Source organism: Pinus tabuliformis, chromosome 6 (genome assembly GCF_031772625.1).
Source record: "Pinus tabuliformis cultivar Carrire ecotype Pingquan chromosome 6, CPIR1, whole genome shotgun sequence".
NCBI classification, from domain to species: Eukaryota; Viridiplantae; Streptophyta; class Pinopsida; order Pinales; family Pinaceae; genus Pinus; species Pinus tabuliformis.
In genome coordinates this window covers 345,483,415-345,509,297 of record NC_142292.1, presented here as the reverse complement: position 1 = coordinate 345,509,297, position 25,883 = coordinate 345,483,415, and the positions used below count along the sequence as shown (strand labels likewise).

The 25,883-nt window shown below is 39.8% G+C and overlaps 1 protein-coding gene across 2 annotated transcripts in view; it reads right to left on the bottom strand.

Annotated features, from left to right (window-relative positions):
• LOC149258715 (coatomer gamma-2 subunit, putative / gamma-2 coat protein, putative / gamma-2 COP) overlaps window positions 1-9,347 on the bottom strand; it is a 53,388-nt gene extending 44,041 nt beyond the window's left edge. The window contains exons 1-5 of one of the 2 annotated variants that reach the window (XM_089416025.1): window positions 9,262-9,347; window positions 9,110-9,157; window positions 8,886-8,999; window positions 8,593-8,793; window positions 8,402-8,503 (exon numbers count right to left, since the gene is read on the bottom strand). In XM_089416025.1, the coding sequence (XP_089272151.1) occupies window positions 8,402-8,503; window positions 8,593-8,793; window positions 8,886-8,930 (348 nt within the window). In that variant the 5' untranslated portion in view covers window positions 8,931-8,999; window positions 9,110-9,157; window positions 9,262-9,347. Of the gene's footprint in view, window positions 1-8,401; window positions 8,504-8,592; window positions 8,794-8,885; window positions 9,000-9,109; window positions 9,158-9,261 lie in introns of those variants that run through there. The other variant, XM_089416019.1, reaches the window with a different exon arrangement.
• Between the last annotated feature and the right edge of the window lie 16,536 nt (window positions 9,348-25,883).

The window sequence follows — 25,883 nt, the reverse complement described above, 5'->3', positions numbered from 1 at the left end:
CGGAATACCCAAAATATGCAGGATATTTTGCTTCAATTGGTTGACACTCTCCGAGGCCCGCACCCAAAATAGAACTAATTTTCCATCTGGGGTTTTAATAAAAATTTGAAAAGATGTCTTAGTTCTGTGATCCGTCTCCCATTCATGTAAATCAAGCAAATCATCAACCAGATCAAAATCGGAAAAAGGATCAGAGAGGAGGGCAAGTGGTTGTATTGGAAAAAGTGTACATGTCCGTTAACCCTCATTGCACGGTCCATCAAGGAAATCCCCCCATTGCATTCGACCTGGGAGAAGTCAGATCAATGTGGAACCACTCAAAACAAAAAGGAGAATTTCGGATTTGGCCAAATCTGAGGTTGATATTCACCTTGGAGAACTAGATTTGAGAGACGGTATGGTGATCTATGCAGGGCGCCACGAATCAACAAGGATAACCACAGATCTGTCCAAAGCGGATGTCAATCTACCACCGAGGAATCTAGATCTGCAAAACGGTGAATTAGTTCTGCATCTAGGGTCACCATATAGCTTTGGTTGTGGCTTTGCAAAGGGAGTACCGTCATCACAGATACACAGCTCCTTTCCAGCGTGACCAGAGAGAGAGTCCCTTCCTCAGCTGAGATCTTAAAACTTCAATTCCAAATGACAGTAAACTCCTCTACATACCTTCGGTGGATACGTCATTCTCCCATCCTGTGATCTCCATTTGTGTCCAGGTCGTACAGAGGCTTGAGGGCAGCACCATAGCAAGACTTGTCAGTAGAAACCCTCACCATTCCGCCAACCATTCTAGCTGTTGAGAAATGTAGCTAGTTTCAGTGTTCATAATTGTTGTACTCATTTCAATATGTATCCTATGTAACAAACACAAAAAAAAGAAAGAAAATTATTATTATTAAAGCATGGGTTTCATGCTCATTATTGATGGTCTTCTAGGTTAAAGCATGTTCTTCGTGCTTCTAGGGTTTGTTAGGTCTTCAAATTTATTGCCATTAGTCAAAGAAGTCAACATCATGTTTATAAGACCCTTCCAAGAAATTTGTAATTGTAATAAGAATTATTTTAGAGTCTAGAAAGTCTTGGAATCTCAAAAAGTACAAGTCGGCCTTGGGATCCTCATGTCAGCCTAAAGGAGGGAATTCAACCCCTTGAGAAGGCTACAAAAGGAAGCAGTTCGACCTCATTTGAAGACACACGCTCACACGTTTGATCTATCAAGGAAAGAGTTTGATCTTTAGCTGAGAAGTTAGGAAAAGGAGAGCAAAAGTCCAAGAGAAGCTGGGAGGACAAATTTTGTTGTTTCTAGGCTCTATCTCTCTCACACGTGTGAAAAACTAGGGTTTCTACAGCCAAAAAGAGGTTGAAGTTGCAAATTCGAATTGTTGGGGAGCGAAGCTGTTGCTAGGGTGTAGAATTGAAAGAACAAGATATTGGAAAGAGCAAAATCCTTCTCTTGACCTTGTTGACCTTGGGGAGAGTTGTTTTGCTCCAAGGTGGTCTCAAAAGGAAGATAGATTAGGGTTTCTGCAACAATTGCTAGGACGAAGTTGTTGGGTCAAGTAGCTAGGAAATTGCTAGCAGGTCAAAGTTGCAGGGAAGAAGCACTTTAAGGGATGGTCTTGAGGAAGGGTTGACTTCGTACTGGGAGAAGGACTTGGTCTAGGGATTGGGTCATTATATCTCATTTGAAGCAGATTCTAAGAAGAGAAGAGTTTTTGGGTTTTCCCCTTGGAGGGGTTTTTGCCCTGGCTGAGAGCCTATATCTATGTCCTCTTTTGTTGTTATTGTTTCTTGATATTGTTTGATGAAAAGATCTAACTAAAGAACATAAATAAGATAACTAAGTTTCACAAGCAAGTATCAAGGTTAAAGAAAATAAGTTATAATCGCTGCCACTTTCCATTTTCTAACACTAGCCAACCAAAACCTACTCCTTTATATTCATGAACTCTCAATTTCCCCCATTCTATTAGCAAATCACGCCCTCCTCTCTTCTCTCTTTGTGCCAACCCTCCCCTCTTCGCCACCCATCCCCCATCAACAACATTTTATTCAAGGATGGAGATTATGATGATTGCTCATCCTACCTTTGACACTTCATTCCCCCTCTCACTTGCTTCTTATCCCTTGACTCAACCTCTTACAAATACAATATGCTCTCTTCAATTATTTGGGATGCATCCTTCAACTCCTCCCCCCATATCACCAAATTTTCCTCCTCATATCACAACATTGGATCCTATCATATTCACCATTGGTATGACAAGGAGTGGAAAATCCACCACTAACAACTCGATTGTGCCCTTTTTCACAATCCTACATCCTACCCCACCTTCAAAGCTCTCTTCTTTCGCCACAAGAAACATTTATTTATCTCGCTAAGAATATGTTAATTGCGCACTCCTCTCCTTCACTCCCCCAAAACCTTTTGGCACTCTTTTCCCTCACCACTCCTATCTCTTGAATACCTTGATCCCGAAGCCCTATTCAGTCATATGATTTCCCTAAATGATGTAACCGAACAAACTCAAATTCTCATGACCTCCCCTCCATCCTCATTTGACCACTGTTTTTCTCACCTACAACTCCTCAAAGGCCATAGTTGCTTCTAGTACCTCTAATTGAGCTCATTATAGATTTGTGAAGGTCATTTGTCTATGTCAATCGATCGATATCACAATCAATTGCCAACTCCCAATTAAAATACTCTCTCAATTGCCCCAGTCCATTATTATTGATTAAGCAAGAGTTTAAAAGGATCAACAAAAAGGACATCAACAAATAGTTTGTTCAAATCACTTGGGTTGATCTTCTAAGTGAGCTAATTCGCAAGATGGCCCTCAAATGCATAGCACCACATAGAGCTAAGAGATGGCCTTCCAACCCCCCACATTCTTTGGCACTAGATGGATTCCTCTTGGGTTGTTTCATCACCCAAGGGAATAAGGTTCGCAAGCCCTACCATCCTCATGAATCTAAGACAAAGGAGCACTTCATCTTCGAGTGCCCCATGTATTACAAGCTTATAGGAGGGTTTTTATTTCCTTTTCCAATATTCTTAGAACTCCCTATCCAAGTTCTTATATTTCCAAAACCAAAGATGGTTGTGCATGAGGGATGCCTTTGGATTCAGATATCACTCACTCTATGCTCTCCAATAAAAGTCATGCCCAATCCAATCAATTATAGATTTATTTCTAATGCTTCCATCAGATAGAGGCACCAAGAGGAATGGAAACAACAACACTACATCAAGGAACTCTCTATCTAGGTTCTTACATCTCCCAAACCAAAGATGGTTAGAGGAATGCCTTTGGATTCAAATCTCACTCATTCTATTCTCTCCAACACAGACATGGAAAACAAATTAAGCCAAAAAAATTGTGTGTAAAACATAACTAAGTTGCTTCATGTACATTACCCGCAACTAAGAGATTTACAGAGACAATAAAGGTAATATTATTACCTTTATTCAAATATGGTAATAAATATAACAAAGCTAATTTACAAATTAATTAATTATTTAATTTTCCCTATCCCTATCCCTTGGTCCAGTGTAGTTGCCCAGTCAAATATAGTCGTTTCCTAGTCAAATATAGGCGTTGGTCCAGTCTAGTTGCCCAGTAAAATATAGTCGTTTCCTAGTCAAATATAGTTGTTGGATGATCTGCTCTCTCTATTTAACATGCAGCCATGATCTAGTCCATCAACTTGTCCTGACGATGAACCACACTCGTTGGTTCGAAACGCGTCAACAAATGAATTATGATGTGATTTTCGCTAAAAACTCTTCTCAATAAACTTGATATAGATCACAGAAGCCTAAATTCAACTACTTTCTCACTTCAATATACACCAAGTTCCATAGTTCCTTCCAACAACTAGCTATTACACCAAAGCATCATGTATTTGTAATATATGCATCCATTATGTTAGACACCTAATCCATTAAAGTTATGGTAACGAATATAAATTATCTTCAAGGGTCCAAACGACCTTGGAAGAAGTTGAAAATTTGCAGCTATGGGATGAATTTCCTAGAATAAAATTTCATTTTTGACTATTCTCGAATGACTTTCTAAAAATAGAAAGTCATGTCTATCATTGCAACCATGACTTTCCAAAATCAGTAAGTTTCCTTGTTTCAATTGGTAATCATATATATATGAAGGAAAATCACTTAACTTATCCTTAATCAATCTCAATTCTTTAATTTTTAATTTAATCATCAATATATATGTTTAATATTATTATTATCATTATGATACTATAATATTATTATTAAAATGAAATTCCATGTCACCCTCTCCTACTTGGCACTCAATCGTGCCACTTCACATCTCTCTCCTTGATGGCAAATCAAACTTTCTCATTCAATGATATGTTACTCTCTCTTCCTCTCTCTTTAATGCTCTTACGCACCTCTTACACTCTCTTACACACTTTAATGACCTATCATAAAAAATTCTTCTTACAACTCTTTAATGCATATGTTACACTTCACCTTAATGGCTTGAATTACTAAGGCATGCGATGGTATAAGTACTAAAGCAAGCGTACCTCCTTTATGGCATCAATTACACTCCTATTTTGTCATGTGTAACTCCTCAAGACATAGGAGTTACTGCCTCATGATTAGGAGTTACTGCCTCATGATTCTACCTTCTTGCTCTTCCTATATATTTGTGACTCTCATCCTCTATATTACTCACTTATGCATTGTGAAAGGAGAGTACGAACTTGAGAAAGAGAGAGTTAGAGAGACTACAAAAGAAAAGAATTGAGAGAGAGAGAGAGAGAGAGAGAGAGAGAGAAAGACTTGAAGAGTAAGAGCAAATCTTGGTGAGCCAAAGTAATTCATAGTTTACATCAGCTACTTCTATCAGAGATCTTCTTCATATTTGGGTGAATTTTTTCTCTCTTATTGTATTTTGTATCTCTGTTGAACAATTGATTTCTAATAGAAGAAAAATCTGGTTGGATTTTCCCCTTGTGGGTTTTGCCCTGGTCATTGGACCTAAATTCTCTGTCTATTTGTGTTCTTGGTTGTCTTCTATTTTGCATATGATTTGTATCGTGCATGTTCTATCTACAATTGCTTAACTAATATTGCAGAAGAAAGAAGTTTTTGGAATAAGTAATTGTTGCAACATAGAACTTCAAATTTCAACAAAAGATGAATCCAACGGTCATAAATATTGTATTTATGTGTATCGTTTTAATGAAATGCAACTTGCATTTATCATCTAATTTTGGTGCAGCCTAACAATGGTTTCAAAGCCTAGATGCTCTTCAGAGCTTGTCACATCTACGCCCTACTATGGGTTGACATTCCCTGGTGCCCAATTTTCTACCATTCTATGTGTTTCTTTGTATATACGTCAAATCTATCTACTCCTATAACAGATCCTACCACGAGCCTAATTTGGGTCTGATTTTTGCTAATTCTCAAGCTATTCTTTGCACGAACAATTCCATTGAGCACAGGAGATTCTTCACCTACCAAAAATTTAAAGAAAATAAAATAAAATTGTCGAGACTCTCATGCAATCCGAAAACCCCCTATGGTTTAGACACTCTTCGACCTGAGCCCCTCGTATTCACCTACATTGCTTGGTATGCTCCTTATATTTCATCACAAGGATCTCATCCCAGCACTCCCACACCCAATTGATTATGACCATGAGCCTTTCAAAATAGAACAAAATCAACTTGGAGAAGCTTCATTACACTCTATGGATGAACCCTCGCAGTTTGAAGAGAGGTAATTTACAGTCATTCCGTTGAGCTTCTTCTAGAGATCTTTGAGTACTGAAAGCAAACCAAAAGCCATCGCCATCACCATCAACAAGTCATTTAGTAACCCCATTGTATGATTAGGGATCATATTTATGGCCTCAACTCCATCCATGCTTTCGTCACAACTATGTATGGTACAAGTTTAAAGGTAATTATGTCTTATGAACCAATGTGAAGTAACTCCACTACATAACGATTGACTTGGAGATCACTTTGGAAATTACAATACTCAAAATTGGAACAATATGATGTGATGGGATTGGAGCAAGCAAGTTTGAAGAGTTGTTGAAGGCAACAATCAAATTTTCTAGACAGTTAAAGTAAAGCATATGAGATGGTATATGCCCTTACCTCATCATAAGCATAATTCTATTCCTGTAGTGGTGGATTTCTTTTAATATTAAAGCCACACTCCCATTTAAAAAGCAATGTAATGCTAGCTAGCCAAGTCCAATATAATCTGATTGTTTAAGGAATTCGCAATATTGCATGCATGGAGTGCAACCAACCATTACAAAGGATATAGACACAAATCTGACTAGTCATTTTGGGTGGTGACATATTCATTTGGAGAATGTGATGGTAGTCTTCATTCCCTCAAATCAACGAAGGTGTACAACCCAAGCAAAAGTAGATGGTCTTGCATCTCTAACATGAGCACTTCGATTATTCCTTCTTTTGGAGAGGCGCAACACCAGTGAATTTTTCAATGTAGGGGAACATGACATTGTTCATATATATTCAATCATGAATATCAATTCACATTAAACAATGAAGAATAACAACAACTTGCAAATGGTATTTTGTAAGTTGACTAGTTATATTGCATTGAAGCAGGTGCATTTTCGGTAGAATCCAACACCCTCATCCTTGTGAGCGAGGTGGAAAGATTTGTCTTCTCACCTTGTATCTAACAGCAGGGGAATAACATCAATGGTTGACAATCAGACTTCAAGTTTGAAAGTCCTACCAATTGAGCAAGAACAAGCGAGCCTGAACCATAGCCAAAATCAAAGCCTGTAGCCAGAGTCAAAGCCATAAAGCATGATTCAGTTTGTGGTCCTCTTGAAACCACCATATAGTAGAAGATTTACAGCTTCTGCTAGACATTGGTACATCAGTTTGCAGTCATCTTCAAATCACCATTTGCGAGTACTTACAGTGAGCAGAAGACATCAACTTCTACACAAATTTGGAAATGCTATGAGAACTATTGAGCCTTAGAGCAAAGTTCCACAATTTAGTTTGTGATCATTTTCAAGCCACCATCAATTTGCAATAATCTTCAAATTACCATTTGTGAGCAATTCCAATCAGCAGAAAACATTAACATCTAGCCAAATTTGGAAATGCTTTGAGAACTACTGAGCCTTAGATCCAAGTTCTAGAGTTGGTGGTCAGCCTTAAACCACCATCTGCTAGCCTTTTGGTTTGTGGTCATCCCAAAACCACCAGATTTAGAAATCCCATTTACCGATTGGTAGCTATCCTCGTCTCTCTACTTGGACTCACAAGACCCCCTTCAGATTAAGGCAGAGAATGTTAAACACCTAATCCATTAGGGTTATTGTAGGGAATATGAACCATCATCAGGAGTCCAGGAGACCTTGGAAGATGAATCCAACAGCCATAAACACTGTATTTATATGATTATATGCATAAGTTGCTATTAATAAGCCTATTGGAACTTCAACAATATTCATATCTCAACCATAAATGATTCTCTGATATGCATCTACTATTCAATGGAATATCAAACACAATTGTGGATCCAAGTTTCAGTCCCAAAGAGACCAAGTATACTAGGCATGAATCTAGCATGCCATGGCCTTAAGACATACATAATAAATTCCAATTGGCACTTATTAACATGGATAAATATGCACCACGCCAACAATCAGCTTATTCAGTATTCTAGAAAATAACCGTGGTTGTTGATAAAAGACACAAAGTAGCCTGTAGTACACAGTCAATTGTTGAAAGCATGAACCTCTGGTTTGCTACAAGGTCCAATTCCAATGCTATCATTCTTGTTGATAAATTCCTATGGTACAAACCCCCACACTACAGCACATTCCATTGCCTAATCTCCTCCTATATAATGTTATAATATCCAGACTTCTAGACGGTGCTGTGCTAATTAATACTGTCTCAGGGCACAATTATCTCAAGTCTATTCCATGGATCTTATGGGTGTCAAACAGCATTTGATGACCTGATATCAGTCATTTGATTAAAAATTAGCAATACCGGGCGGCAACAATGCTTAAACCCAAGTCATTTTTCATTGTTGGTCAGTTAGTCTGTCTCATCAACAGTCACTTCCAAAACCATTTAAAAGATTGCAAAATAAGCAGGAAGATTTCAAAATACATTCCACAACAAAATGAGGGTGCATGGAAGATAGGTTGCAAAGAGAAAAAAGGAATATAAAACTGACTGAGAAGCTGCTTGAATATGTTGGAAATTGGGAAACAAAGTACCTTTCACAACTGCAGAGGCAATGCAAAACCACACTACAGTGCTGTGATTAGCCATAAAATTTACAAGCAACTAAACAAATTCTCTCTAAAATTCCAAGAAGAACATATAAACCAACCTGGTGAAGTAAGCCTAGTGCATGAAATTGTACAAGAGCAGCTCGGGAATTGACTGCTTCCTGGACCTCATTACTCCATCGTCTCACAATCTCAGGATTGGTCTGCAATGCAATGGTTAAAGATTAAGTAACAGGGAATTAACCTTGTTAGTTAGGAAAAGATGTGGCCATGAAAGCCTTAATATGGCTACCTGAAGCAAGTGAATTCCACTGACAAGGGCAGCACTGGCTACAACAGGATTCTTGTCAACAATAGCTTGTTTAAGATATCTTTCAATCTGACCCAACAAGGCCCCATCTGTGATCCTGCATAAAACTCGTATTGCATTAGCCCCATACATATCTGTCTTGCTATTCATGTCTTTCATTAATGAACTTGTCACAATAATAACCTGGAAGAGACTTGATGAAGAATCAGTAAAACCAAACTGAGGAATAATCTTAATAGATCAACATAAAAGAGAGACATAAGCCAATCCCTCACCTCATCAGTAGAAGGAGAAAGCTCCTTGATGATCAAATAAACCATTCTCCTCAAGCCAATGTCCTTAGACTGAAAAAGCTTTGTGACATCAAAGAAAACTTATGTAGCTTCAACCTACAAAGAAAATAAGACTTGAATCAGAAAATAAGACAGCAAATGATATGCACAACAAACTCAAACAACTATAAATGAAAGAGATATTCAATACCAAAGAACAAACTAACCTTCGTGAAAGTCTCTTGATTAATTAAATATAAAAGCTTTGTGATAACCTGATTAGCATCCAAACCAAAAATTTGTATGTCAAACAAAAAGTAACTTTATTCAAATAAGACAGTATACCTAAAATTCAAACTCCGGGCAAAGCAGTACCAACCTGGGCACATCTCCTTGCATCGAGTTGAGGATCATTGAAAACGCGAGCTTCCTGCAGGACTGCTCCCTTTTCGATCCCAAGAAAGGGAGAGTACTCCGCTGAAATGAAATGAAAACGAAATGAGATCTTCATTATCGTCCTTCGAAGACTCCACAAGATCTATGGGATGTCATCAAAAGAACCACATAAAATGTATACAACTCTATGTAGCCATATAAAATATGAGATGGGATATGCAGTCAAGAAACTTGTGGTCAAGTGGTTAAATCAGAGTACATTCAGTGTTCAGAGTCTCAGACACGGCTTCAAAATCTCCGAAAGACATGATGTGCATTCGCGTGGCCAACAGAGTTAACTACCGCATCTGAGACCAAGGGAAAGTCCCAGTAACCTTAACAAGCCACAGATGCGGCGCATCTCAAAGAACAAAGCCAAGTCGAAATTATGGATGAATTCAATGGAATAGATAACCCTTGGTTGTGCCACGTAACCAAAGGTACAGTCCATTTCATTAACAAAAACCCATTTCCCATACAGATAAAAAAAAAAATATATATATATATATATATATATATATACGATTACAATATATTTAATTCATATAATTCCCAGATTGCGTTGTAAACCAGTAGATTTAGTAAATTGTCCTCTATCTGACTATGATAGAAAAAAAAAAAAAAAAAAAAAAAAAAATTTCCCTATACTCTAATAACCCCTTGAGAAAGCCTCCTACATACTTGACTGTAAAATTGATCCATGCATTCAGAAATCATTCAATAGTTGCTTGGAAAGGGTAGAATCAAAAGCTTAGACATTTCTCCGCCCCCGAAACCATGTGAACGTACCCAACTACAGAATTAGGATTTGACAATGCGATCCGCGTAGTAGAACAACATAAACAAGATACTGCCCCCATAGTAAAATTATAGCTATATCCACACCGAAGTAAAATTTACCCAAAAATGATACACCTTCCCCTGCTAAATTATCAACGCACTGATATAAATGAAACCCCAAGACAATAGACATGACAGGCATCTGAATCAGCTTTGCACATCACAACGAGTCATGATCGAAGCAATACTGCGTCGATCTAAGGCCCGTCAAATTGAAATACATGAAAATCTCAACTACGAAGGTATTTGTTCAAAGAATGCTATCGGATCTGCAAAAGGGGGGCATTGATCTATGTCCCTGAGGTTTGTTTATGGACGCCCTAATGTATGGGTTTATGGACATTTCGAGCATTCTCTCCTCGTAAGCTAAAAATGATTCGGATTGTATGGATCAACTACCAGGCACACTGATACAGAGCCTTAAAACAACATGACATATCATCACATAAGGTTACCCGAGGGTCTCTAAATATTCAATGAATGCTTAAAATTGCCATGCAATTTTGGGAAAATGGGTAGAAGAATACCTTCGTCATCTCGATCATCGTCCTTCTTCACCAGGGGCTGAGCAAGCGCCATTGCCGTTCAATCAATGGTGTCAAGTCGATTTCGGAGTACTCCTCGTCTCTGTAATGAGATGGGAGATTACACGAGAAAACTCACTCTGCTACTCTATCATCTGTCGTGGGGTTTTATATGGTTGAGTAAATTTATAGCGACCCTAATTCAATTTTCCAAATCATGAATCTCGTTGAAACACTCATATCGGGTTATTACCGCAGCGCACTTTATATCGGGTTCTTGGGGAGGATTTATGTTTGGTGTGTTGGTGAAGGCATGGTTAACATTTTGATTAAGGATTAATGGTAAAAGATTAAATTTATTTGAGGCATGGTTAACATTTTGATTAAGGATTAATGGTAAAAGATTAAATTTATTTGAGGCATGGTTAACATTTTGATTAAGGATTAATGGTAAAAGATTAAATTTATTTGAGGCATGGTTAACATTTTGATTAAGGATTAATGGTAAAAGATTAAATTTATTTGAGGCATGGTTAACATTTTGATTAAGGATTAATGGTAAAAGATTAAATTTATTTGAGGCATGGTTAACATTTTGATTAAGGATTAATGGTAAAAGATTAAATTTATTTGTTGGGATTAAAAGTCCATGGTAAATTAATTTTGGATGTTAATTAAGTTTATCATTTATAATTAGAGAAAATGACTATCACTTTATTTATTTATTTTATTTAAGTTTGATTTCTTTAAAACACATGCTAAGTTTATAATAAAGGTATTATTGTAATAGTTTATTTAATGTGGTGTTGTAATAGTTTATTTAAATTGCTTAAATTTATTTTCACTTTGGATTTAAATCCAAGTGTATAGAGGGATTAAATTTTCAAATACGCAAAAAAAAAATTAGCATAAAATTTGAGAAAAGGTTTGCACCTCACTAGATTTTATCCCTCTCAACCCTTAATAGATCCATAGTGAAAATGGATGTAGATTGGTTTAATATATAGATATATATATATATATATATATATATATATATATATATATATATATATATATAATGTTTTATTTTTTATTTTATTTATTTGACAAAATTAAAATGTTTACATAACATAACATCACAACATCTCTTCCATATTGGGTTGGAGAGCACCTCTTGGTACAATTGCCCAATTTATTTGAGTAGGGTTTAGTGCCTAATAGGCTTAAGGTTCAAACCTCATGGGGAGGGGTTGAGGATAGAAACCACTTTTGGGGGATTAAATTATCCCAAGAGACGTCGAAGCTCAATCAAGTTTTTCATAATCCTAGTGATAAAATCCCATTAGTGGGTATACAGTTCTTCCATAAAATACACGGATGAGCTAGCTTTAGAAAAAATAATAATAATATTTGTTTATCTATAATGTTTTTTAATCTATATTTATATATAATAAAATTAATAATGGTTATTTTCAATAAAGTTTTGGTTGTGTTTTAATTAAGGAATAATAAAAATTTTGATTTGTATGTAAAGGATTTATAGTGATTACTTCTCTTTTCATCTCTTGGTTTCTGATTAATAGAGAATATTTTTGTTTGATATACTAATTAAATATTTGTATATGTATGTAATAAGTTTATTGTTGTCAAATAATTATAAATCATAGTCACCAATGCATTTGGATTCAATGAAGCACAGGGAGTGCGCAGCTAGGGTTTTCTAGTTATCATTGCTTCTCCCCAAGAGTCTGCAATACCGCATAACATCCTGTGAGAGTGGTTTGTGGCTATTTTAGTGTTGTTTTGGATTTAGAGTTTTAATTTTTAGTTTCTTGGCTTGCTTGTTGATTTGCTTTGCGTAACATGCTCCTCCCACATTTACCCACGTTTACAAGCTTTTTAGGGTAAACATGAGTTAAGTGTCACTATGATATAACCCGACCTCCAAATTCTAGTTATGGAAGTGGGGCCTACAAACAACAATAAACTAACATCCCTTAGAGGCTGTAGATCACTCAGGAGCCTGTAAACTACTCTAGGTGATCAATCCCTAAGTTGGAACCTTTTTTCACAAGGTTTACACCCTAACTGCACCCATAAGACTGCAAGCATGCGGTTGGGAGGCTATAATCACACACACAAGCCTATCTGCTAGTCATTATGACCCAAAATCCCTTGTTCTACGCATGCGATCGCGAGATCTATGCCACGTTTTCAGGCTAGCCTCCAAACCATTGCCTGTAACTTTCCAAAATCATGACAATGATGATAGCAATGCTAAACAGTCAAAGTTTGGGCAAAATATTGACCTAGACATGCCTAATGCATGATAGGCATTTTGTCAAAGATATCATAGATATATAACCTACAAGTTATGAGTGCAAATCAGATCATAAACTTCTGAACTTCATTTGAGAATCACCAAGAAGGCTCTATGCCCTCTGTAGTTAGTTGCAACAACACTTGTTAGCCCATGTATTCATCAACCATTCAATAACTTATCAAATCATGAATGAGATACATAACTAGAGCACATCATATAACCAAGTATATAACTAACATATAACCAGAATAAAGACCATAACAAGTCAGCCATAATATCAATATGATAACCAGTATATGTGCTCATATATCACAATAGGAAAATATCTCATATTAACATATGCAAAAGTCAACCAAGTCAGGGAGTTCCACGTACAACCCGAACATAGATTGGTTAAACCAAAATCTCTCTTTCAGTCAATCAACATATTGACGATGTTGGACCCGCCAACATGTCAGGGGATCTCCCCGTTAAGAAGTCCCAACTAGACCTCAGACCATTTGGTGTAGGAGTCCCAGCAGTGGGTTGTACGGTATTGCCTTGACCACGGTTGCACGCAGAGGCAAGTAAGATACCCATGTTGGTAACAAGGGTGTGACATGCACAGCAAGCCAAGGAAGGTGTATGAACGGTTCTAACACGCTGAGACTAAGGTGAGTGCGCCCCTTGGAAACCTGTGAAAGCATGTGGTTAAGAAGGGAACACACGAGCAAGGATGCATCACAAACTGGAAGGCCAGTAAGCTGACAATCCAAAGTGATCGTTGAACCAACATCACATTTCAGTAAGATTCATACATACATTTATAGAAAGAGTTTATACACACATGCATAAGCAAACATATACATATATTATTTAGAGTAAACAAGATAGTTGAAATACAATAACAACATACGCATGAAACGTGCTTGCTATGTTATATTAATAAGTGAAAGTTCCAATCATCAATACAACCATGATTGACCACTATTCCTAATAGCGGAACATTACAGTCACTACTGCCAGCTCCTCCAAAGAGATGTACTAGCTCTGCACTATGGAGAAGCCAAGGCTTATTACAATACTCTCCAAGCTTTCTATAAGATACTCCTATCAGAAGATTGGCTGACCAAAAGCCTATACAATGAGTTATAAGGGACTATATATAGCAAAGGGTGGGGTGACCCTTAACATTCCCCTTTGTGACTGTTCATCTACCCTCGTGACTCTTCAACTACTCTATGATTGTTACATTCAACTGTCGACACTTGAACTTCCACTTGACAAGACGTTACATACAATTTGCACATGTACCCATGTGAGACAAAATAGGCTTAAGAAGCCATGCAAGACATCACTATGACTCGGACAATTGTGGGAAGACCAGCTCTTCGACATCCTCATGATGGTCGACAATAGCGAACTCATGCCAAGCTTGGTAGTCCACGATGGTGTCTGTCTACTCTGTGGTGACATCTTTTTGGAAACGAACTCTTGCCTCTGTTGCATCCAAGTACACTGCTCTAGCTCCTCTGTCTAACTCATCTAATAACATGTGCATCATTGTCTTGAGTGCGGCTAGACCAACGACATATTGATGCATGGGGTCTGCATTGATCGCCAAGTCTGCACTAGTGGCTATGTGCATTAGCTCGTCAAAGTACGAGTCAAGCTCCAGTCAGACTTGTTCCTTTATCTTTGCCTCGGTGAGTGTCCCGATAGATGGGATCGCATGTGCACGCACAACAACATCCATGCTTCTGAATACTCGTGCATGGGAAGCCTGCAAACTAGTGATGAGCTGTGGGAGTTCTTCATAGTTCCAAATCTAACTCTGGATATGTGCCTTCAGTTCGACCGCTCTGGGCTTCATCATCTTGGGCAAGTGTAACGAGGCTCCCTTGTATCTCATTGTCCATGTTTGCATGTGGTCAACAACAGTATGCAGATTTGACAAGATATGTGCTCTCCTAGCACATCGTTGCTTCCAACCATTGAGATGGACAACTGCCTTATGCACGGTACCAAATCTGGAGTACAACGTCTGCATGACTACATCAAGGGACGATACTTCATCCAGTATCGCCTTCTTCAACTCGCCTTAAGAGATGAGTAAACTAGTTCTCCTCCCTGCTTGGTCGTATGTAACTCCTTTGTCACTCTCTCGTTCTCTGCTATCAAGAAGCAAACACTCGAGTTAGTGGCTTTGGCATATTCTCTAGTAGCATCAACCAATGTTGTTGGATGTTTACGCACGTCAGATATGATCACTCATTCCTCAAAGTGTTTAGGAGATGTGTGGTCATCCGGAGTAGACACTTTGCGCAATTGCACAACTCTATGACGTGACTCATCAAATGATATGTTGTTCATCTCTTCTTCCTGATTGTCTCCAAGGATCTTAGTATCTCCTTGGTCGCTTGGGACTTGCTCTTCTTCCGGATCCAGTGAAGTTCATGGGTTGACCTCTTGGTGGTAAGGCATGAGGTCGATGTCTTTCTCTAATTATGGTTGCTCCATCTTTATATCCATCTGCTCAAGTGCTCGTTCACTCTCTTGAATGAAGTCTTGTTCCCGCGACTGCTCACCCTACCTGCTTGGTGCCAGCTGTTCGAATGAGTCGACTACCTATACGAGCGCAATTTCAACTGTCTGTACATGTTGCGCCCCCTATTGTATTTGTCCTTGTTGCACTTCCTTCTCATGTCTACACAGCTCTTATTCCTTCCGGAGTTTCTCCTTCAACTCATGCAACTCCTTCAACGTTTCCTCCATCCTCTGTTTTTTTCTATGCCTTTGCGCGTTCCTCTTGTCGCGTTGTTGCCTCTTCGCCTCTATTGCCAAAGCTGCTTTCTGCACAAGTGGGTCTACTCTGAACTTGTAGTTTTGATTTGCCTCCACGTTGTCAACAATCTTTCTCTTGCCTTTGTCGCGCACCGGTATGTTTACCTTTGTTGTTGGTGCTCTCCTGGATGCTGCTTCACGCTGCTTTGCTAACCATTCCACAACGATGCCAACCGGTTCATTGGGCCTGGAGAAGCTGTGACAATATCTCCATGGGTCTTCCTCAGCCCAATGACACGCCCCATGGATCCACAGAAACTGTACTCTTGCGCAGTGATCCTTCACAAAACAATGCGGGTCATACAGATTATAGCTTCGAGTGTCGAAAGGATATTTCTTGAACTCTTCTGTTTCGACGTCTGCATGCTTGAGATTTCGTATCTCATACAACCTGATCTGCAACATATCAGTGACCGAGGTGCCTGTAGAAATTTCCACTGTAGATCAACAGATTATGCAACATACTAAAACACAATACAAGATCTACTTCTACAACACTTTGTAGAAGCTTAATCAATTTGAGCACGATCAATGAGAACACATATAACTGATAAGAAGAAATCAATCACACATAACACAGAAGAAATAACCAGGGGAAAGCCTTAGCCTAAAACCCCAACTCTGTATTATCATACAAGTGGAAATATAGTCTGGATTACAAAAAGAATTAGCTCACAATCTATCCTGCTCTCTCTGCAATCCCTCCGCTGCTCATAGACAGTCAAAGGCCTCTCTCAAACCTTCTCCTCTACCCTCCAAGCCTTCTATTTCTTTGAACAATTTTCCTTGGGGTCGAGTGCAACCACTTGTGTGAATTGGCCTCTTCACACACTCACTAACCTCTAATCCAACTGCGCAATCCTGAAGGAGATAAATCCTTCTACATGGATGAGTTTCCTTTATAGGAAAAAATCCATCCAACTGATAGTACATTGTCCCTCCTCTGATCTCAACTGGGCCTTTGTCTAAACTGAAATGCATGAGTTATTTATGAGAGAATACTCAGTTCTGAAGTGCAGTAGTTACATGCATGCAAGCATTAACTAACTGAACTCACAATTAATTCAACAAACTGTTTGAATTAATCTAACTGGACTTTACTCAGTTAACTAAGCCAACTAATTACAACTCATCCTTATCTCTTTAACTGATGGATAAATTCCTCAATCAATGGAGAAACTGTTTTTCCTTAACTAATTAACTCAAGATGAATTAATTTATTTATTTTCAAACAACTGTTAAGTTCAAATTCGAATTTTACTTTCTATTTTAGTCCAGGGACTAACTAAAATTGGAATCCATCCCGAACTGCTAAAAATAGCAATGTTCTTTTTAGCACTTCCATTTTTCATTCCATGTTGCTCAATCTAGCACTGGTACCTAAATTGCTATTTATAGCAGTGCTATTTTTAGCACTGCTATTTTTAGCATTTCTTATTGCTATTTTCAACAGTGCCTTCTTCTTCCGATGCAGCCTAGCTAACAGTCCTGCCGAGATGTGATATGATACTTCTTGCATGATGAGCTTGTCCATGGAAAACTTCGACAAAACATGCGGAGGCTTCTCCGCGTTGTACATTCGTATGAAGGTGCTAGACGATGAGGCATACCAATCTACTATGTCAATTAGTGCTTTCATCGCTGCCTTCGACATGCAAGGTGGATCCTACTCAAATATCATCTTGTACACCGAGGTGACAAAATGATCTGACAGCTGTGTGATGACCCCTCGCAAGTTGCATTCGGAAAACAGTTTAAAATAAGTATTGACAGAGGTTTCCACTGATGTCCATGCCCACTTCAAGCCCAAGAGCTCCTAACGGGCACAGATTGCATCCAAGATGTATGCGAACATGTAGATTTATACTTGTTGACCTTTGGGCGGTTGTTGAGCTCATGTTACATGTTTCTTCAGCCTGTGAGCCAACATGTTAAACCAGTTGCATGCTTTGCCTTCACTGGCCAGTTGGTCCAACGCGATCACCCAACTCTGCAGGAAGGTCTTCGTGCTCTCTTAGCCATACAAGCGACATGCAAAGATGACCAAGTACTAATACGCCTTTCGCAGTATCTTCGTCTTGTAAATTTGGTTGGGTGTCATCCTGAATTTGGCTGGCTCCTTCACCCAATTTTTCAAGATATCCCTGGAGTTGGAATTGCTGCTAGGTATGTTGAAGGGTGTCTCCATGGTGATCACTGGCTTTGGCAAGTGGTACATATGCTAATAATCCTATGCCCTGAAGGTAGAAATCTTCGTCCCGCAAACACTGCTCAATTTCATTGTCTTGGGATCAGTGTGCGAGATGATCCAATGTATCATGTCAATGCATGGGAACGTGGGATACCTGCATTCAATCTGGTACAAGCTAGACTTATGAATGTTCACATAGACTTAGCGGTCTTCAAAATTTTCCCCAAAATGTGCTTGAGAATGCATCATTGACCTCTTTCCATTTCAACTTGATATCTTTGTCTACGATCAACTTGGTGTCTTCGTATATCGGCAAACTCATAGGCACTCTCTCAACTGTTGCTCCAGTTGAGCTTTCGTCAGTGTCCTTTGACCCAGCTCTCTTCGAGGGCATTGATCCTGAAATACTGAGAGATCGATGAACACCTACTATATCTAGAGACATGGCAACATGCATGGTAAGAAACATGTCAGTTAAAACCAAAGCAAACTTGAGGGATGACATGCAACATATCCGAGGAATTACTGGAAAGGATTACGCAATTTTCACTGGGAGGACGGGAGAATGACTGTCGGAACTATGCAAGAGGAAGTTCGGACTGCCGAGAGGCTAGTTGACTACTGGAATTGAGCAATGTGCAATCCAGACTGGCTTGCTAGGTGTTGAGATTGTGCAATGCACAATTTCAGCTGGCAAGGGATGCAGGCCCAGGGACTACATTGCGCAATTTTCTGGGCCATCAAATCAATGCCTCTCAGAATTGCGCAAGGCAAGATTGGACGACATTGACTGGCCAGATTTTCACATTTTCTGGGAGGAAGGCAGAGCCTTCCCTCTCACAATTGCGCAATGCTTTATGGGTGAGGTAGAGTCCAGGCCAAGGTTGCCTAGACCCACCGACGGGCAATTGAAATCATATGAAGATGTGAATGCATGGCGATGCTGAGTGTAAGCAGGAATGAATGATCATGCATTCAAACAGCGAATGCGAGATTCAAAAACATAACAACATGCATGTGTGTGAAACGAGTCACCGAATCAACGACCGTTCGTGCAAAACAATATCATGCATGCAACAACAATAAGATGCTAATGAAAACTGAAACGGTGCTTGTACAGACTAACATGCATGCAAAGGACAACAAGCGTTCATAGAAATGAAGCAGACATCACTCACACAAGCCAAAACACAAAAAGTGACAGAAATGTTGCAAAAGACAAGTAAAGTGGACTTACCCAGAAATAACTGAGTTGGATGTGTCGAAGACTCCTGGATGTGATTGTGGGATGTCAGAGCTCCAAGATTAATGTGAAGAATGAGATCTTAAGCATCGAATAAATAAGTTTGAGGCTCATGATGCACATGCTACAAATCTAGGAAAAAATGACACTTTGAGGGAGTTTCTAAAACGATCTTTGCATGCAACCTCCAACTACTAAAAATAGTTCCCTAAAATCTTGGGATGCTTTTTGCATGCTAATTTTTTCTATTTCGGGAAAAAACAACCCATGCATGCAAGTCAAGTTTTCTCAGTCCCGGAGGGAACCGGTCAACTTGAAGGCACATGCAACAGCCTATTTGAATGAGAGGGATTTTTGTGCAATTTCTGGCAGGAAACTGGGTTCGTTGTCCAGAGGGATTGCGTAATTTTTGGGAGGACCAGCTGACTACTGCCCAGAATTGTGCAATTTCTAGGCTGAGCTGCATTGCTGGGCCAGATTGCGCAGTTTTCACTCAGAAGAATATTTGACAGGATTCCACTGTTTCTGGGCCTAGCAAGCTGCCAATCAGATTTGTGCAATTTTCGGAGGGAAGGCTGGTTCCGCTCCAGAATTATGCAATTTCTTGAGGGAGCTGCTCAGCCAATAGTTGGCCCAAGCCTGGACTGGCACCTGTGAGGGGAGTGAAGCAAGCTATCATGCATAGGCTGACAAGTTGTTGAAAAACCAATGAAGCTCATGTACTTGATAGTGCAAGACATGCTGTTGAGGATGATTGGTATGGAGGCTCCAAAATGAAGCTAACAAAAAAATTGGAGGTGTTTGTCACTGCTACAACACTTGGAAACACACTGGTAGAAATCCAGCGCTCTGAATGAACCTTGTTCGTGAAAAGCAAGTCTAACACCTTTGGAAGTACTGTTCAATTCTTTGTTCGTCTTGGTTTCCACACTTGCTTGATTGTAAGATGTATCATCTTCCAAGCCCTTGGTCGGTTGACACACATTCCAAGACAAGACAACATAGTTGTTTCTATTGGGGATGAGGGGTATATTGGTGCATAAGCAGTATTTTCGTCAGAGTTTCAGTTTCATCTTGGTGTTGCTCTACTACCAGTAGGCCTGGACAGTACCCCTGCGGAGTCACGCAAGAACACAAGCATCGCGTCGCTGCCAGCGAGCCTGGTCAATACCTCAACGGAGTTACCTGCATCACCTCCTTGTGCAGGAAGCCTTTATCTTCTTTCGCCTTATTCATTTTCCATTTTTTTGAAAATTTTCACTTTTTCTTTTCTTTTCTTTATTCATTTCTCATTTTTCGTAATTGTGCATAACAATTATTCATTTTAGAGGTGGAAGAGGGATCCCGACTTATTGAGAGTAGAAGAGGTTGTTCCTTCAGGGAAGTAATTTATATATATCTCTGACGTGCTTGTTAAGGTTTTCCCCCTCACCTTACTCTACTTGACTAAGCTGACAACGATTAACCCAAAAACAACCGACTATAGTAGGTGGCACTAGTTAGCGCGCAAGCGTTGTGTTTTCACCAAGGTTCACTTTGAATAGTACGTATTTTCCATCGACGTGTCATGGAATGAAGATAACAAGTTCTTCATATAGAGGCAGGATGACAGATAACCAAGTATTGATAACTACACTAGTCCTCTTGTACTTTATCGAGCTTGTTTCAAGATTCACACACGATTTCATGTGAAACTAACCTACGAACGTAAAACAAGCAAGCAAACAACAAAACAAAGCAAGAGTAGAAGTAAATGCATAAGCAAAGCGAGTAAGCAAACAAACAAGTAAACAAGCAAACATGCGAAGTAAGAAGAAAACATGCATGCAAGCAAACAAACCAAAAGAAAACACTGCTCCTACTCCTAAGATAACTGTGCATGGGTCTGCTCACGAGAAGTGATACTTCAAATGTAGCCACCAGTGCATTGGTCGACCCATGTTGGTGAAGGCATGGTTCACGAACAACATGGTTGTGTGAACCAACAAACATGAAATATATAAAAATGAAGACAAACACACTCCGAGTTTATATGTGCCCACAGAACATAAGTGAATGCAAGTGCTTGACATGCAATCCGTAGACTTGCCATGGTGTTGTGCGACACTACACGCAACTGTTAAGCATACGCATACTCTTGACTGTGACATGCAAGCAAACGAAAGAAATAAAGACAACTTACATTGCACACGTGTGCTTGCCATGTAAGATTCCTCCAATGCATGAGCGATGGGATTGTGTAGTTCGAGTGGAGGAAGTATAATATGTGTGTGAGATTGATCTTCAATGCATACAGATGAGCGATGAGGAGCCTCGGGTATTTCAACAATTTCCTGATCAGAAGTGAAACCAACCTCAGGATAGCGAGGGCTTAACATAACCATCAACTCATACTAAAGTGCCTCGATAGTCTGTGGGGTTTCGACTTCGTCGAGAGATAGATCGTCATAAACAAGTGGCTTGGAAATATCAACTACAATAGAATCATCATCGTGATCGAATACATGAGTAAATAGATCACGACATCTACGATCAACAAAATCAATGATTTCATCGGCATCCTCATGATCTAATGAATCAAACAGAAGGGTAGATGAGAAGTGAAAAGTTTCACCCTCCGTGCTTCTAAAAAAAGCAGATGAAAAATCAAGTGGATTTTCAATGAATAATTTGTCCTCTCTGTTGTCAGATGATGGACTAACATCCAGCGTGTTCTGTGAATGATCAACAATGGGTGCATCCCTAGACGGAGATACACATGTGAAATCTTGGATGGCAGGATCACCAAAGATGTTAAGAAAGAACGGAAGAGGCTCGGACAGAAGAGAGTCATTAGTCACATTCTTCACTAATGATAGCACAGGTTGGTTGTACAACACCAACTCCATCGATAGCTTGGTCCTCGTTCCCAACAAGTGTAGAGTTTGGAATGGAAGAAAACAAGACAATGCAATCCAGAGGATCAACATAACACGAAGATGGAGGTTGAGGTAAAACAGGCATGTGACAACCCATGGGCTTCGCAACCAAATCTGCGCGAAAAATGAGAGAAGTGATGTTGGGATGATGTGACAGTTGAATGGATGTGTGTCCCTGTTCTCCCACTTCACTCTACGGTGGTGGAGTTGTTTGATGAGGGGACGGCGGGCAGTCACTTGTGACAATGACTGTGTCTATCTGTGATTGTGCAACTCCATCACTGAAGTATGTTGAGCGGGGCTTGGGCTTGAACTCTCTTTTAGGATTAACATATATGGTAATACAGTACTCAAATATGTCCATGAGATATTGGAATTTCATCTCACTTTTCAGAGCTTGAAACTGCAACACATGGAAGCGGTCCCAAAATTCCATTGGCGATTCATGTGGGGCCTTCCGTTGTTGTAACAATTTTTGGTAAAGAGGTTCTAGATTAAAATGATGGGAAGTAGATTCAATGAGATCACAAAACTGCTCAAGTGAGTGCACGCTGCCGGAAGGTAGACTCCAACACCATTGTTGTGGGGATTCATGAAGTGTGTATGCAAGAAGTAGATTGACCTCTTCTGTATCATCAAGGAATGCATAAAATTCTTCTAAGTACCCAGGCTAGGCTACTTCATCTTCACCATCATACGTGAATTCAGGAAAGAGATCAATAAACTCCCTCATCGTGTTGAGAGGTTCGGCATGCAAAAGACATGGCAGAGGGATCAGTCTGATAGAATCCATGGTAGATGTGCAAAGGTTCAAGATAGGATGAGAGGACACATCTTGTCATCTTCCCTCCTTCTAGCGCCAGAAATTTTGACGATGTTGGACTTGCCAACATGTCAGGGGATCTCCTTGGTAAGAAGTCCCAACTAGACCTCAGACCGTTTGGTGTAGGAGTCCCATCAGTGGGTCATACAATATCGCCTTGACTACAGTTGCGCACATAGGCAAGTAGGATACCCCTATTGGTAGCATGCGTGTGACATGCGCATCAAGCAAAGGAAGGTGTATGAATGGTTCTAACACGCTGAGAGGGAGGTGAGTGTGCCCCTTGGAAACCTGTGAAAGCACGTGGTTAAGAAGGGAACACACGGGCAAGGATGCATCACAAACTGGAAGGCAAGTACACTGACAATCGAAAGTGATGGTTGAACCAACAACACATTTAAGTAAGATTCATACATACATATACGTAAAGAGTCTATACACACATGAATAAGCAAAGAAATACATATATCATTTAGAGTAAACAAGACAACTAAAATACAATAACAACATATGCATGAAACGTGTTGTCTTTGTTATATTAAGAAGTGAAAGTTCCAATCATACAATACAACTGTGACCGACCACTAGTCCCGATAGCGGAATGTTACAGTGACTGTCACTTGCTCGTCCAAAGAGATGTACTACCTCTGCATTATGGACAAGCTAAGGCTCATTGCAATACTCTCCAAGCTTTCTCTATCATACTCCTAGCAGAAGCTTGGCTGACCAAAAGCCTATACAATGAGCTACGAGGGACTATGTATAACAAAGGGTGGGGTGACCCTTGATATTTCCCTTTATGGTTGTTCATCCACCCTCATGACTCTTCAACTACTCTATGACAGTTACATTCAATTGTCGACACTTGAACTTCAACTTGACAAGACGTAACATAAAATCTGCACATGTACCCATGTGAGACAAAATAGGCTTGAGCGAGCCATGCAAGACATCACTATGACTCAGATAACTGTGGGAAGACTAGCTCTTCGACATTCTCACGATGGTCGACAGTAGCGAACTGATGCCAAGCTTGGTACTCCGCGATGGTGTTTGTGTACTCTGTGGTGACATCTTTCTGGAAACGAACTCTTGCCTCTATTGCGTCTGGGTACACTGCTCTAGCTCCTCTATCTAACTCGTCTAATAACATACGCATCATTGTTTTGAGTGTAGCCAGACCAACGACATACTAATGCATGGTGTTGGCACTGATCGCCAAGTCTGCGCTGGTGGCTATGTGCATCAGCTCGTCAAAGTACGAGTCAATATCCAGTCAGACTTGTGCCTTTATCTTTGCCTCAGTGAGTGTCTTGATAGATGGGGTGATCCAATTTGGATCCTACAACACTCTTTAAGTTTTCATGAACTCTTTAAAAATCATGCCAATGATTAAAAGTCTTATAAAGATCAAGCTTATCGTAGATATCCTTGTAACGGTTGTAATTTGTGATCAACGTGGAGCAACAAGGACTGTCGGTCAAGCGCGTAGACTGTTGGCCCATGGTAACGCACACTATCATAAATTAGCAAATCCAGAGGCCATTTCGAGAAACGGGGCGTAGTTTCTGATATGCAATTAGCAACTATGTCGTAGGGCAAACCCCTTAAAGAAGTAAAGGCCACAAGCACCCAGACCCGAAAAATTATAAAATGCAACGGATATCATTCTGATTCCGTGGAAGCGGGATTCCACAAAACCGGCAGAATATCGGAGGGGCTTCGAGCGATATGCGGTTTCAACCAAGTTCCATCCGATGCCATACAACGAGTGCCACACGTCCGACGGAAGAGAGAGAAAATCGTTCACATCGGACAGGTAAACATCATGCTACTTAGCCGCCCGATATGAATGATGACCGTAGGATTTGGGGCCCCCAGATCAACGGCAGAGACGCATTCCGATGGATGACCGGATTTGACGGGGTCAACAGGTAGAGTTGTATAGGATTTGAAGTCCGATATGGAAAATGCGTTGGTGGAAGGTCGTGTTTCACGGGTATTCTTGGAGTTAACGGAAAAAACGATCGTTTCAAACATGTCCAAGAGAACTGACACTCATCCGTTATGAAATAGGTGGCCACCTCCCTGTGAGGCGTTATACAGTGACTGATTACGTAGGACAGAGGGATTCAAACGGACAAAGGCAGAGGAACCGGAAAGCCGGGAAGCGGAAATGAACAGCCAGGAAGGAGATTGGCTTAAAAGCCACCAACTGACAGAGTAAGCAGTAAGAGAGCAGTAAGCAGTAAATCGAAAGCAAAGAGAAGAAGCCAAGCTGACCTACAGAAGTAAAGGCAGCATCGAGCCACAATTAGGACAGAGACAAAGAGAGTCAGAGAGTCTGTGTACTCCAGAGAAGGCTTGAGAGGTTCAAGCGCACTCCTCTGTAATGCCTGTCATGTATGAGTCTCAAATTGGGCTCATACTATTGTGACCAATAGAGGTCGAGAGTCAGTAAGGAGAGTCTGTGTAATTCGGAGACTTGGGGGATCCAAGTATAGTCTTGCTGATTTATATCTGTTGTGTGAGACTCAAATTGAGCTCATTGTTGTAAAAAATCTGCTTGAAAACATAATAGGGAGGTCACCACTGAAGGCTGGGCCAAGAGACGTAGCCCAAGAGTATTGGGTGAACTCCTTATTAAACTTGTTGTGTTTATATGTGTTGCTTGTTATGTTTTCTTTAACTGCTTCATTGCCTATGTATTTTGCAATCTTATCGATCCGTTGCATAAAATAACATAGGCACATCCATGCACATGAGTCTGTAATACCTTATTGTTTGTCTTAGATCAATTACGGATCAAGTGGTATCAGAGCTCTAGGTTGCTAAGGTTAGACAAGCTTGTGCTGGATTCTTTTTTTTTGTTGAATGATAACTAGATCAAAGCTTAAAT